Genomic DNA, 13672 nt, shown 5'->3' on the forward strand with positions numbered 1-13672 from the left:
ACATGTTTGTTGTTTTCTTTATATCTCGCTGCAAAAACAAACATCCCGTACCAATTTGACTGCCACCACCCGCATCGGCATCATCGGCGTTGGTTGAGCCAACTCAAACAGCTTAGGTACCGACGAATAAAAAAAACTGCTACAGGACGATGATGCATTGTTGTGGGATGACTAACTGATAACAGAAATCGAGGGGTGTTTGGTATAATCTCGTCCACACCAACAACAACAACACCGCAACGGGTGGGTGATTTCATGCAAAGGGCACGTTCAGTTCAGTATTAGGTGGTGCTGCGCTGATAAACAAACTGGACCGGAAGTGATTTCATTTTTCTATGCAAATTCCGGGCCGTGGATTAATTAGTCACTCATTCTTTTCGGGGGGCTTTTATTGCATAACAGAACGAAACCTAAAATCGATTTCTGATCTAATTTATGAGCCTCTTTAATTTTTTTTTGCAAACTTAATGTCATTAACGGTAAATCAAAAGAAAAAACCTCCGCGTCCTAGCGGACAGCTTTCAATGGTCACACGTGCTGGGGACATAAAATGGGTCATTCCAACCTGTTCTACTGTATTCAGCCAAACGTGAGAACTACCTTGAAGTTGGTCGTCCAGAAGTTTTGTGCCAACTTAATTTTATTACTTTTTTATGCCCAACTGGTTTGCTTGGGATATGTTTTAAAAATTTGTTTTATCATGCTAATGAGATGTTAACCAATTCCGGTCGTGTGGTGAGTGATGAGGACTGTAACAATGTTCTGTTACCATTTTACTGCCACTTCATAAATGCATTAGCAATGTTCCCTCTGTTACCGTCAACACCACACAACCACTTCTCGGATGTATACAGACATTCTGGTGTATCATATTTCGCGGTTTCATATGGTAACTAATCGTTCGTTTAATCAAATTTGATTGACACGACCAACGCAACGGGGCGGGCCTGTCTCGTTTGGTATTGCTTTTCACTTTCACTATCGCTTATTCTCCATGTGCCGTTTTTTTCCAACGATCTTCAAAGCAAATTCGTATCATTGTATCATAGTTACTTCTTACTTATAAATGCAACAAACTGTGGCTTATTTATTTCCATATCAATAGTAGGTATTGTTTTTGCCTCCTTTTTATGTGTGCATGCTTTTCGTACACACCATCGGTATACTACGGTTAAGGTGCACCTTCAAATCGCTAAGTGAACTGAAGAAAAGAAAACCAATAAGTAAGTTCAGTGAAATAATTTTCGTTTCATTTTCTGCCACCCACTGCGCAACGTGCCGCGCATTCCAATTTCCAATTTTTCCAACGCCCTCAACAACAACAACAACAACAACAAACAACAACAGATGCTGAAGATGAAGAAGCACGAAGAGCTGGAGACACCAACGTTCACCACATCGATCCCGATTGATCTAAATGAGCACTAGAAGCACGACGGGAAGGAGGAGGAGGTTGACGATCGCGGATTGGGATCCGCTCTTTCTGGACAGTATAAGTAGGGCAACCTCAACACCACCATGTAGCAGCACTGTGCTGGGATCGACCGTAACGGTTTAAACACATTTTTGATAACCATTTACAAACAATAGCGCGATATACCGAATCAATCCGTCACAGAGAAAATAACAACTCCAACAAACAACGTGTTTTGTCTGGGCAGCGCCCGCCGGGGTGCTGTCAACCAACTGTTACGTTTTCACACGCGAACTACTTTACCGACGATTTGTCACTTTTTTTTGTTTCGTTTCACCATGGCCATCCTAGATCGGCAACGATAACAGATGAAGCAGAAGAGAGTTGAACAACAAATGTAAAGAATAATCTAAGTAGAATTTAGTTGATAAATTCATTGTTTATTATCCTATATTTTTAATTTTACTGTGTTGGTAGAGAGAAAAGACACACAGCAGAGAGAGAGAGAGAGAAAAATAATTATAATACGCAAGTTAAATCAACCTACGCGTAATAAATCAAATAAATAAACTAATGTGCAAACTTTTACTCTTTTCCTCATAACTGTTGAATTTCTATCAAATATGCTTCTGAACTTTCCTGTGGTAATCTTTTGTTTTTTTTTGGATTTATTCCCCCATTCAAGGTACTATAAATGTGCCATTGCCAGGTATAATTTTCCCTATCTCCTATTGAACTACTTAACGCTGCTTTGCAGCGCTTATTCAACTGAATCAAATATATTCAACGAATCTACTATACACACATACACACTAACATCTAACAGCAGAAAGAAATCAGGACAGCACAGTAGCGACATAAAAAATAATCACAATTTGTACGTTTTTACTTAAACGAAAAGAAAGCAGCAGTAGTAGTTGGATTAGGCAAAAAAAACTAGAAGCAAACATTTACTGTTAAGTTAAGTTGATAAACTAAAAGAAGCAATTGATAAAGTGTAAAATTAAATCACAAAAAAAAGAAACAAATAAACAGAATCAAGCCACTCGTTTGCGGTTGTGTAAATAAATCACTTAATTCAGAGAATTTGTTTGTAGCAACGAACAAGAAGAATTTCAGCAGCAAAAATAGAGAGAAAAAAAAAACGGTTTTTATTTTTTCAATAATATCGATTAAGCTATCACACAGACGTAATAAAGCAACACACTAAACTAGACAGCAGCAGACTTCTTTCTAGGAACTAGAAGCGAGCTATAATAGATAGCATGTAGTTAGATGCTTAAAAAGGATGGATAAACCTATATTGATTGATTGAATGATGGTGGAACAGAGTAAACAAACGAAACGAAACCCATGCATCAACAAGCTTTCTTAACGGAAACAAAACAAAACTTTATTCGCTGGTAAAAACTGATCAGAGTTATTACTTTTTCTTTTTTGTTGTAATTTATTTACTACAACTTGTTTTATACATGCTGTAATTGGAGGACAGTAATAAAGAAAAATAAATGTTTTTTTCGACACGAAAAACCTGTGTTTGTTGTTTTGTATTATTAACACCTGTTGTATCTATCACACTAATCTAACACACTTAACCTTAATCTGTTATCAGCTGCAGCTGTACTGTTTCAGGAAAGGAACTTTCCTCGGATACAGCTCCTTCGGCAAAAGTGCCGATAGGAAAAGATGCGTCAGAACTGCCGTCATACCCCACACAACTTCCTCACCACCGAGAAACAGTGGCACCGTGTAGCCAGCCCGGAATTGCGTGTGCCTCCGGTTACCATCCCGCAGGAAAGTCTCGATCGGAACGGTGAATACTTTCTGCACTTCGTCCGGATTGAGTACCACCGCGCGAGGGTCGTACCCGTCGGTGAGCATACCCACGACCGGTGTGATGGCGGGTCCAAAATTAGGTATCAGTACGTTTCCACAGCCCCACACTTCGATGCGGTCCCGCCGGATGCCTATTTCTTCCTCGGTTTCGCGTACCGCGCACGCTTCGTAGCTGCTGTCCGACGGGTCTTTGATGCCGCCTGCAAGGAGGAAGTTAAAGAATTATGACTTTTCGAATCCTTCATGCTCTTTAGTTAATCAAAAAATCAAAATACATCTGGGGAGTTGACTGTTGTTCAGTGAAAGTGCAGGTAAAATATAATGTTTTGATTGTTGAATGTCATAAAATTTCGCTGCCGCTGAAGCTTAATGCAATCTGCAGCATTTCGGACAACAACCATTACAAAACCATTGGAAATTAATGCGGACAAACATTATTGACGAAAAGAATAGTGGTCCTCAATTACTACCCTGTAGCACATCAATGATCCTCTACATTTTACATTCTGATCAACCCAGTTATAATCGAAATTCCGATTCAGATTCCGATTTGCCTGTGAGCCCAACCTCAGCGTCGTCGCTAATCATGAGAAGACCGCTTGCAAGAAGAAGATCCCAAAGAAGCATCGGTCAAGACAATCGTCTCGGACTGAGTCTGAGAAACATTTTTTCAACCAGCAACTCAAGAGACAAAACTTGTAGCTGTCGGTACTTCAGAAGACTAAATTGATTATCGGCGAATTTCAAGCAAACACTGTCCATGGTAGCGTCAAGCGAGTTATTTACAACGTGGATCTCAACGTCTTCGAAGCCGAAACGAGCGACCAGTTTGGTTTTTGGTCGGTACCATTCAACCTGCTGATTTAGTTCGTACAACAGTCCAAGCCCTTAGAGAGAAGCTCCGATCCAGATTGCCGGAAGAGCAAGATTGCAGACTTTGCATCCGTTCTCGATACAATTCGTGTCTAGCAGAATGTCCAGATCGTTTCTCTGATCTACTCTCGCGACCTCGCGAGGGTGTGATACCATCAATTTGATAAGCAAAAGTGATAGCCCTTAGGATGCGAGGATGCCCTTAGGATTTGTCGGTGCTAAACGGTAACTTATTTCTTCTATACCAACTGGTGAATACATCAAGCAATGATTGAAGATGCTCACAATCTTTCATAGCCTGCACAGCGAAGTAAAGTTTTAAATCATCTGCATAAATGAGCTTACAGTTATTCTTGAGCCAGAAGGCGGCGTCATTAAAGAATAGAATGAAAAGCAATGGACCCAGAATGCTTCCTTGTGGGATACCAGATATATTGGAAAATGGTCTCGATGTATATGAATTAATTTTAAATCGCAGTGCTCTCTCAGAGAGGCATGATTCTAGCCGGAAACAAGTTCCTTCGAAGCACCAAGTCAAAAAACTAAAAATTACAGGAATTGATGGTTAATTTAGTCAAATCCGGATTTTGAGTCGTTATATATCGCATCCGTCTGGGCTTTTATTTTCAGGCTCGCAATACACGTAGAAGTAAATTGCATCTAATTGCAAAAGAAACAACCGTAACGGCAACATTTTTGTATGCGTTGTAGGCCCATTTAGAATGAGCAAAACAGGATTTTTCTTTAGACGGTTTTGTATGCGCTACAAAGTGCCTGAACCAGTCGACAAATATATCCGATTTGTTTCCAAATGCTCGCTCGGGTAAGCTTTGAAAATGGTTCCTGAAGGAACGCTTCATGCGAACGCGAGAAAACATTAGCACAAATCACCGCCGTAATTAAAATTCCGTGCCCAGCTGATGTCGACGTCCCAACTTGCGCTTTTCACGTATTCTCGCAAACTTTTGAAGCACGATTCTTAACCCAAAAAGTTTTATAAGCTACTATTCGGCTTGTCAAAAAAGGAACAGACACGTATGTAACCTACAAACTTGGGTTGGACCCGGAGCTAAAACATGCTGCTTTGGTGGATCGCCTGCTTCGTGGCCGTCTAGACTGCAGTTCCACGAATTGGTGGATTTACCAAAAAACTAATTCTTGACGTCGAGTCTGCTATTAACGGTGAAGACGAACCAACCTCTAATGTATCTATGCGATTTCTTGTGGACGATGGGTCCTATACGGGCTTCTGCCAGAGGCGAGTATTCTGTGAATTCTTCGGCGCAACCCGTACTGTGTGATTGTTCATTTCACCACACCACAAGGAACCCAAACTGCTATCAGAAAGTCCGAGGATTACGTACCAAAATCAACGAGTTCTGCCTAGTGACAAGTGATTGCAATCTTGACTTGATCTTGCTGATAGACTGGACTGGACGATTGTATTAATTTCCAACAACTGTTTGGCGACTCGTTTAACATTTTCCGAAGTCTTTTACAAGCAGAAAAAATCTTTTGATTGCCGTTTCGAAACAATATCCGTGTGCTCTACTGCAAACCTCACACGGCTTCCATCTGTTAGAGCAGATAAGCGTGAGTACCATCATTCATGGCTTGAGAATTCTGCTTTGTGCTGTGTGTATTGCACCAGACAAATGCATCGACGTGGCTGTTATCGATGCGCACTTGGCTTCTATTGCTGAACTGGGCGACAAAACGGTAGTGGGTGACATCATTTTAGTTTCTGGCGACTTCAACCAACTACATGCTATATGGGCTAACGGTAGGCCATTGTACACAATGATGATTGATGATTTAGCAGCCGAGAGCCGGGGTGGCTATTGCCGTATCAAGAATTCCTCTCCATTGTACTCGGTCCTGGGCTACTCGTTGCCAATTCGTTGCGCGTCTCGACACACGCAAGTCGGCTTCAATCTGGTCGAGCCATCGTGTACGTTGAGCCCCTCTATTCCTGGTGCTGGCGGGGTTCTTGAAAAGAACGGATTTCACTGCACAGTCGTCCGGCATCCTTTGCGATGTGACCGGCCCACCGTAGTCTCTCAACTTTCGCGAGATGCACGATGGAAATCTCTCCAAATAGTGCCCGCAACTCGTGATTCATACGCCTACGCCACTTTTGTACATCGTCAGCTTTGTGCGGCGGCGTATGCTCCTTGGTCGAAGCGTCTTGCGGAGGGAAAACTAGACTCGATTTTCAGCTTTAATGCGTCGTTAGATCTCCTTACTCGTATTACTGTTGGCGGTGACCAGAGATCCCAAATATACGAACTCATCAACCACTTCCAGTTCATCACCATCAATAGTCAGCGTCCGTGGGAGGCAAGCGTTGCTTTCTCTGGAGCCTCTTCCTACCATATATTTGATTTTCGACGCATTGATTTGTAACCCAATCCTCCTAGCCTCCGTTTTTAGTCTGGCGTAGACTGCCTCCGCCGTCCCAAGGTTTCTAGCAATGGTGTCGAGGTCGTCTGCGAAGGCTAGGAGTTGACCACTCTTGCTGAAGATCGTTGCTCTCATTTCGATGCCCACTCGCCGGATCACACCTTCAATAGCGATATTGAATAACATACAGGACAGTTGATCCCCTTGCCGCAACCCTCTGCGTAGTTCGAAAGGACTCGATAGTGTCCACGATAGTGTACCACTTCGCTCGCTCTAGGGTAGCTTTGATCAAACGCGTCAGTTTGTCCGGAAAACCGTACTCGTGCATTATCTGCCATAGCTGTTCTCGTTCGACGGTATCGTATGCTGCTCTGAAATCCACAAAAATATTATGCATGGGCTCGTTCTACTCTCGTCATTTCAGGAGGATTGGTTGGAGATGAAAAATTTTATCCGTAGTAGCACGGGCCCCATAAAGCCCCGTAGTACCCTACGAATACTCTTGCTATTGGGGATAGACGACGCAACAAAATCTGGGAGTGCACCTCCTGGCACATGGCACCGTTGACCACTCTATTAGTCTTCAGCTGACGAATTTCTCGCCAGATCTCTTCGAGATCGGGAGCTAGCACGCTGTTATCGTTTGTAGGCACTCCTAGGTTAACTTCCGTTGCATCTCCTTCTGCTATATCGCAGTTGAGGTGCTCATCGAAATACTGTTTCCATCTGTCGATCACCTCGCGCTCGTTTGATATTAGATCCCCTTCCTCGTCCCTACACATGTCAGGTTTAGGTCCACCTTCTCGTAAAACTTACGCGTGTCATTAGCCCGAAATAGTTGTTCTAGCTCCTCACGATCTCTGTCCTCCTTCTGGCGCTTTTCCTCTTCAGGATGATGGTCAACTCATTCCGCTCTCGTCGATACTTGGCCAAATTCTCTCTCGTGGATATGCTTAGATAGCTTTTCCACTCTTTTTTCCTCTCTATCGCTTGTTCGCATTTCCCGCCAAACCAATCATTTCGTGTACTCGAAGTTTCCACACCTAGCACAGCGGTATCGGCCCCGTTGACGGCCGAGCGTATCATACTCCATCCGTTTTCGAGGCTCGAAGTATCAAGCTCCACAGAGGAAGGTAGAGCTTCATCCAGTACGCGCGCGTAGTTTTCGGTAACTGGCGGGTTGTTTAGCTGCCGAATGTTTAACCGAAGAGGGCGGCTTTGTGTCGGTAGTTTAGAGTGCACATGTACTGCTACTAGGTAATGGTCCGAGTCGGTACCCGCACTCCGTGGGGAGCATACGTTGGTAATGTTCGAGAAAAACCGGCCTTCGATGAGAATATGGTCGATTTGGTTCACGGTTCGTTGGTCAGGTGATCTCTAGTTGGCTTTATGGACATCTTTACGGGGAAAGAAAGTGCTTCTGGTCGGTGTGCAGGCTATGGGGCGATCACCGGTCTATACATTGCTTCACTGCCGATTTGGGCGTTCATATCCCCGATGACGATCTTGATGTCCCGTGGTGAGCAGCTGTCGTACGTTGCCTCCAGCTGCGCATAGAAACCTTCCTTCTCGTCGTCGGGTCTACCTTCGTGTGGGCAATGCACGTTTATGATGGTGTAGTTGAAGAAACGGCCCTTTATCTTCAACACGCACATCCTCGCGTTGATCGCTTTCCAGTCTATTACGCGATCCTGCATTTTGTCCATCACTACGAAGCCCATTCCCAGCTCGTTGGTCGCCCCACCGCTCTGGTGAAATCGGGTTTTTCCGCCACGGATCCTCCGTACCTTGGATGTTCTAACTGATCGAGCAGCACCCTGACGCTACCAACGAAATTTAGCGATCTGCAGTTCCAGGTACCAAGTTTCCATTCCACATCTTTATTTCATCGCCTTTGTGCATACCGAATGTTCCTAGTAGAATTTTCTTGACTCTTTTTAGAGTGTTGGACGTTGATAAGTGGCCGTACCAAGGCCTACGCTACCGAGTCTCGTGATGGAGCTGCCATCTTAAAGTGCCGACACAACACTGTACCTCATTCCCTGTTGGTATATGAGCTTAGTTTCCACCGGGGTTGGTTACCGGATCTCCGTTAAGGTTGCTCGTATTTCGGCTGGTACCACATGGAGGAGGTGGGATGGGAGTTGCTGGATAAGAGGCTAAAAACCACTATGGGGTCTGTTTTACGAATTATTCAGCCATTAACCAACCAAGTAGTTTACTAGTTGCTTAAACATACCAAAAGTAGTTTTTAATCTATTCCGGTTCAAACTCAATTCCTTGGTTTTACTAATGTTACTGAGGTTTAAAGTACTCCACAAACGATATTTGTTATACAAAAAATTAGACTGAGAAAATAAACTACTGGGAAGAAAATGACAAGGTCCCAAATTTAGGCAATCACAAAAGTCTGGATGGTTGGAATCATAGATTCCCATGAACAGTAAGTAGCAAGTTCCTCTGTGGTTTCGTCATCCCGCTAGTAAAACGAGTTAGATTAAACTCAACCCACCAGTGTAGGTGAAGTTTGAAGTACGTCGCATGCTTAACAAGTGGCTTGTGGAGTCTTCTTTTTGTCCAATCCGCTGTGGTTTACCCTTTATAAGGCAGTGGCAACTATATTGCCACCAACAAAATTTTTTTATTTTGCTTCCATAATTATATTGATGTCATTATAGACGCAAAACAAATATTTTTCGTTGGTAGCAATATAATTGCCACGGTCTTATAAAGGGTAAAAGGATCATCACTACCGGTGAGCCACAGGGCCTGGGTTTGAAATGCGGTCAGGCATATATTAATATTTTTTTGAAACGATGATTCTACAATTGATGAAGGGGCGGTAAGGGAAAGTAATGAAGAAGGATTTTTTCGGGAATGAAGAGGAAGGGTGGAAAGGAAGGGGGGGGGGTAATAGGTAGCTATGCTTAACAAGTTGTCGTTGTGACTCCTATCTTTTGTCCAATGCTGGAAGGTGCATGGGTCGAACCAAGCTGTAATCAGAGATTATAACCGGATTTGAACCCACAACACCTGCCAGGGCGTGTCGCTCACTGGTACCCGTGTACCTTTGAACCACAGAGGCGCTGGACAAAAGAAGTCTGCACAACCCCCCTTATTAACCATAGCGCGACATGGGTTGGTCTATTTTTAGACACACAATTGTGGCTCTTCCTTCACCTACTGTAGAAACCACCGACCGAGAAGTTTTAATCTAACGTCTTTTTACTTTCAGGACGACGACACTATGCAGGCCCTTACGACTTGTAAGGTACTGCGTGTGACGCTGTTCGTCCGAAAGCGTGTTAGTCCGCGTTTCTCAGCGCGGTTCTTCGGAGAAAGGCTCCGTTCCTATGAAAATTGACCAAACTCGTGACTTTAGTCATGACCTTGAAATGCGGTCAGCACCTCCACGACATCGCTATCTTGGTCTACAGAGATTGACAATACCCCCATTAAGTTGGACCCCTCAGTATTGTACCCCAAACAACAATGGCGTCGCATTGATTTTCTATGGAGTGATTTCCCGCCCATTATTTTTGACGTTTCAGATTCAGTCACAGAAAAATGGCGACGTGCCGGGGGGTTGGCGGTCAGGCATATATTACCTAATTTTCCAACATGGAACAACGTATCCGGGAGTACGTCAGAATGGTAGAGAACCAGTTTGCCCGAAAACCGCGGGTTATCCGCTCCGAACAAGGAGGCGAGTACTCCAGCAATGCGCTTCGACGTTTCTATGCGGAAGAGAGCATCAGGGCGGAATTCACAGGCCTAGTGATGTCCGATTTTTTCAGTTAATCGATTACTTTTTAGGCGGCCAATAATCGACATAGATTTATCGGCGCTGCATACTCGATTAATCTAAATAATCGATTGGTTATAACCTTCGCGTCCTGTATCGGGGCGCGATGGGTTTTGGGGCAGGGAGCAGTGACAACCTTCACTTAAGCGCCAGGCAAGGATTAACTTGCCGTGAAGGAGCGTGTTTAGCAATACAATCCCGGTCGGTCCCGGCCGACTCAACAGGGGGACAAGAGCAACCATCGGCTAATGCAGTGTCCTCTAGGCGTCCTACACATTCGGGGACTCACACTTTCCGAGGACACATATCGCAGCAAGCACCATTTCGAAGGTTAACAAATCTTCATTTACACGTTTGGTTGGTTAGTTTTCTTCAGTTTTTCTTACGGCCTGCTGCTTCTTGTCGACGAAGGGTCTCTGATGTTCCGATGAACAGGTGACTGCGCTAGACTAGCGGTTTCGTAGACCGCTTACAGATAGCCCGTACCAGATACGAGGTGGGTGGCAAACGGTGAATCGAATGTGTTAGTTCGACCGGGTCCGACATCCGGTAGCCGGTACGAACGGTGGTGAATCCACGGACAGTAACGATTGCTTATGCGGTGGGTATAGCATACGGTTGGCTCTTCGGCGATCGGTTCCTACGATCGATGGTGTATAGGGCCACGGGTGGTAGCAACTGCCTGCTCGCTCGGTGCGTTGCTCGGAGAATCGGATCACGCACTCATGGTCGACACGTGTTGAGGCCGACTGACGACGGTCGCGCTCTCAAGCCCTAAGGGAAGACCTCCGTTTGAAGGAGGGTGCTGGTGGTCTTTTGCTTCGTTCCACTAGGTAATCTAACCTCGCTTTAGCGCGATATTTTCTAACCGTGTTTTTTCCACTTTACTTCTACTTATTGTATCTTTTCCGAATACTAGTTTACTTCACTTTTCGTCGTCTCATGTATCACTTTGCGTCTTCTAACTTCTAGCTCTTTCCAATCTTGCGTGTCGTCTCTCAGATGGTTATCTTTAAAATTGCTCATTCCCCAGACTGATTTGCCTGTCAAGCACAGGACTTTACGACGGGACCGACGATTCAGCTTCGGCTAGTTTCGCCAGGTTCCATCCGGTGGGCATTAGCAGGGTTTGTTTACTGTCGCGGTACCCTAACCTTTTTTCGGGAATAACGGCAGGTAACGCGAACAGGTTTTTAGTAAAGGTTGTGTGTGGGATTGGACAATAGGGTTTGTTACCTTATTTATTTTGTAACCTCGTTAGTCTCCGACACCAAAAAATAGCTTTGCGTCCCGTAGTATTGTCCACGAGTGTTTTGGAATGTGCAGTCAGACTTAGGCTAGTTACATAGAAATCGAGGAGACCGTATTTTTTGGTTTTTGTATAGAAAAAGATGAAGGGTATCGGCGTTTTCTAAAAATTCCTTACAAAATTCCGTGCCTGACAGACAAATTTCGAATTATCTTTTGACGGTGGTACGGTTAATATCTAGATTAGGTTTAGTTTGGTTTTTAGGCTTCAGCGTGGTATTTAAACCGGCCTACTGCGTGCAAACTGGATGATTAAAAGCAAAGCCTTGGGGTTCTAAGATTTGACCCATCTTTATCGACAGACTTCTCAGCCAGCTATTAGAGTACAAGACAGTTACGGAGCTATTGCAACAATCCTACTGACTCTATCTAGGAGCACCGCCAAATGTTACAGTTCCATTTTCGTTTTCACAAAGTGCTACTCATTTTCCAGCGGGGTGCTATCCTTATCTTAACGAACGGTGTTTGACAGTCGACTTAACGAAGGGCGCTATTTGCAAGAAATGCAGGAAATAGCGCCCGTCTGACAGGTAAATTTGCTGCCAACCTTGTCGAGATGTGCTGAGGATGTTGGCAACAAAAACATGGCACCCATCGCAAGCCCCTGTCATTTTCGGTTCGTCGAAACCAAGTGCGAATGAATCTCAATGAAACCTTCTGAATCTTTTGCTCGAAAACTTGCGAAGTATCAGTTGATCAAGGCGGGAGAAAATATTGACTGCTAGCAAAAGGCAACAAATATCATCGTATCATCACGAAATCGATCCGTGCTGCCTAACAAAAACACCAGGCAATCAAATTGTAGCGTACAGTTTATAAAACCGCCCAAATGTTGAGCTCGAAAAAAATATTGTTAGAACCTTTTCAAGCAACATTAAACAGAGTCACGCACAACAATCATCGTTGAGCAAATCAGGTTTAATGATGACAGGAGGCCGCGAGTGACTGAGCTCCAGTGTCATTTCTTTAGTCAGATTCTTTATGTTACCCAGTTTAGTAAACAAAGACATAAACAATTACAGCTATTTTTTAATTACATAAATTCACTGCCTGTTAGTAACAGACAATATTGTAAGGCACAAAATCGCATACAACAGAGGGACCCTTCACGTTAGATTATGCCACCTCTGCGGTTCTACTTACCCGGAAAGGACACCTGCCCACGGTGCTGGCTAAGTTTGACCGACCGGACCGTGTACAGCAGGCTGATCTGATCGTTCACCCGGCACAACGGTATCAGTACAGCGGCTTCCTTATCCGGCGGTTTCGAGCTCATCCGTATTTTCGGCAGCACCCGTAGGCGCTCGATTAGCCGACATTGCTCGGGCTTGCTTGTGAGCAATGTCGACAGCAGCAGCTGGCTTGCTGCAGCACTCGGTTGTTTAATACAATAATTGCGGAAGCCGGATTTGACCAACAGGCTCATGCTGTGTGATGCGGGAAAACTTTTGGGTGCTTGAAATATTGAGTAACAAACAGCTGTTTGCTGTTTGTAAACAGCGCGTCAGCTGATTGTGCCATCAGAGCTATGAAATGACAGTTCTATGCAGTCGGTAAAGCAGTGACTTCAGAGGGGCGCTCCATTTCCTATTTTATTACACACAGATGGTCACTTTTCAAAATTTTTGTACAGACAGCCCAATTTTAAGAGGATTTTTGTGAGGAGAAAGGGGGACCATTTTCTTTCGCTTACGAAAATTAAACAACAAACCAATCAACACCAGTATGATCGGAGAATTAGTTTTATTCCACTTTCGTTTGATATCTCAATCAACTAACAAATATATTCTCTAAACAGTAATAATGCTCTATATACTGTTCTGTGTTTTTGTTGTATGTTTAATGTGAGAGGATTTTAGTAGATATATATTTTAATTTATCATTTCTTTCTGCTTGCTTTCTATAATTTCCAGTTTGTGTTTCCACCCGCCTTTTCAATATCGATCTGACATGACATGACATGACATGACCTACTTGCATTTGTATTTAGTTTTAGTTTTAAGATTTGTGTTTTTTTCTGGTTTAGTTGTTGC

General features: G+C 43.9%; 2 protein-coding genes across 3 annotated transcripts in view; one reads left to right on the top strand and one right to left on the bottom strand.

Annotated features, from left to right (window-relative positions):
- LOC128740915 (chloride intracellular channel exc-4) overlaps positions 1-2938 on the top strand; it is a 90786-nt gene extending 87848 nt beyond the window's left edge. For both annotated transcript variants that reach the window (XM_053836495.1, XM_053836504.1), the window contains one exon: positions 1348-2938. In XM_053836495.1, coding sequence (XP_053692470.1) covers positions 1348-1428 — 81 coding nt within the window. In that variant the 3' untranslated portion in view covers positions 1429-2938. The remainder of the gene's footprint in view (positions 1-1347) is intronic.
- Positions 2693-13065, bottom strand: LOC128732327 (mitochondrial coenzyme A diphosphatase NUDT8). Its single transcript, XM_053825572.1, has 2 exons — positions 12783-13065; positions 2693-3450 (listed from the first exon to the last, which is right to left on the bottom strand). The coding sequence occupies exons 1-2, from the start codon at positions 13063-13065 to the stop codon at positions 3023-3025; spliced, it is 711 nt and encodes a 236-aa protein (XP_053681547.1). The 3' UTR covers positions 2693-3022.
- Positions 13066-13672: the final 607 nt, after the last annotated feature.

The sequence above is a fragment of the Sabethes cyaneus genome, chromosome 1, assembly GCF_943734655.1.
Source record: "Sabethes cyaneus chromosome 1, idSabCyanKW18_F2, whole genome shotgun sequence".
NCBI lineage: Eukaryota > Metazoa > Arthropoda > Insecta > Diptera > Culicidae > Sabethes > Sabethes cyaneus.

What these genes read in the sequence shown, in the direction of transcription:
- LOC128732327 (XM_053825572.1), bottom strand. Translation starts at nt 13,065, where the DNA reads ATGAGCCTGTTGGTCAAATCCGGCTTCCGCAATTATTGTATTAAACAA. An exon ending in TGGGCAGGTGTCCTTTCCGG is followed by an intron (nt 3,451 to 12,782) that starts GTAAGTAGAACC and finishes TCCTCCTTGCAG; the next exon opens with GCGGCATCAAAGACCCGTCG.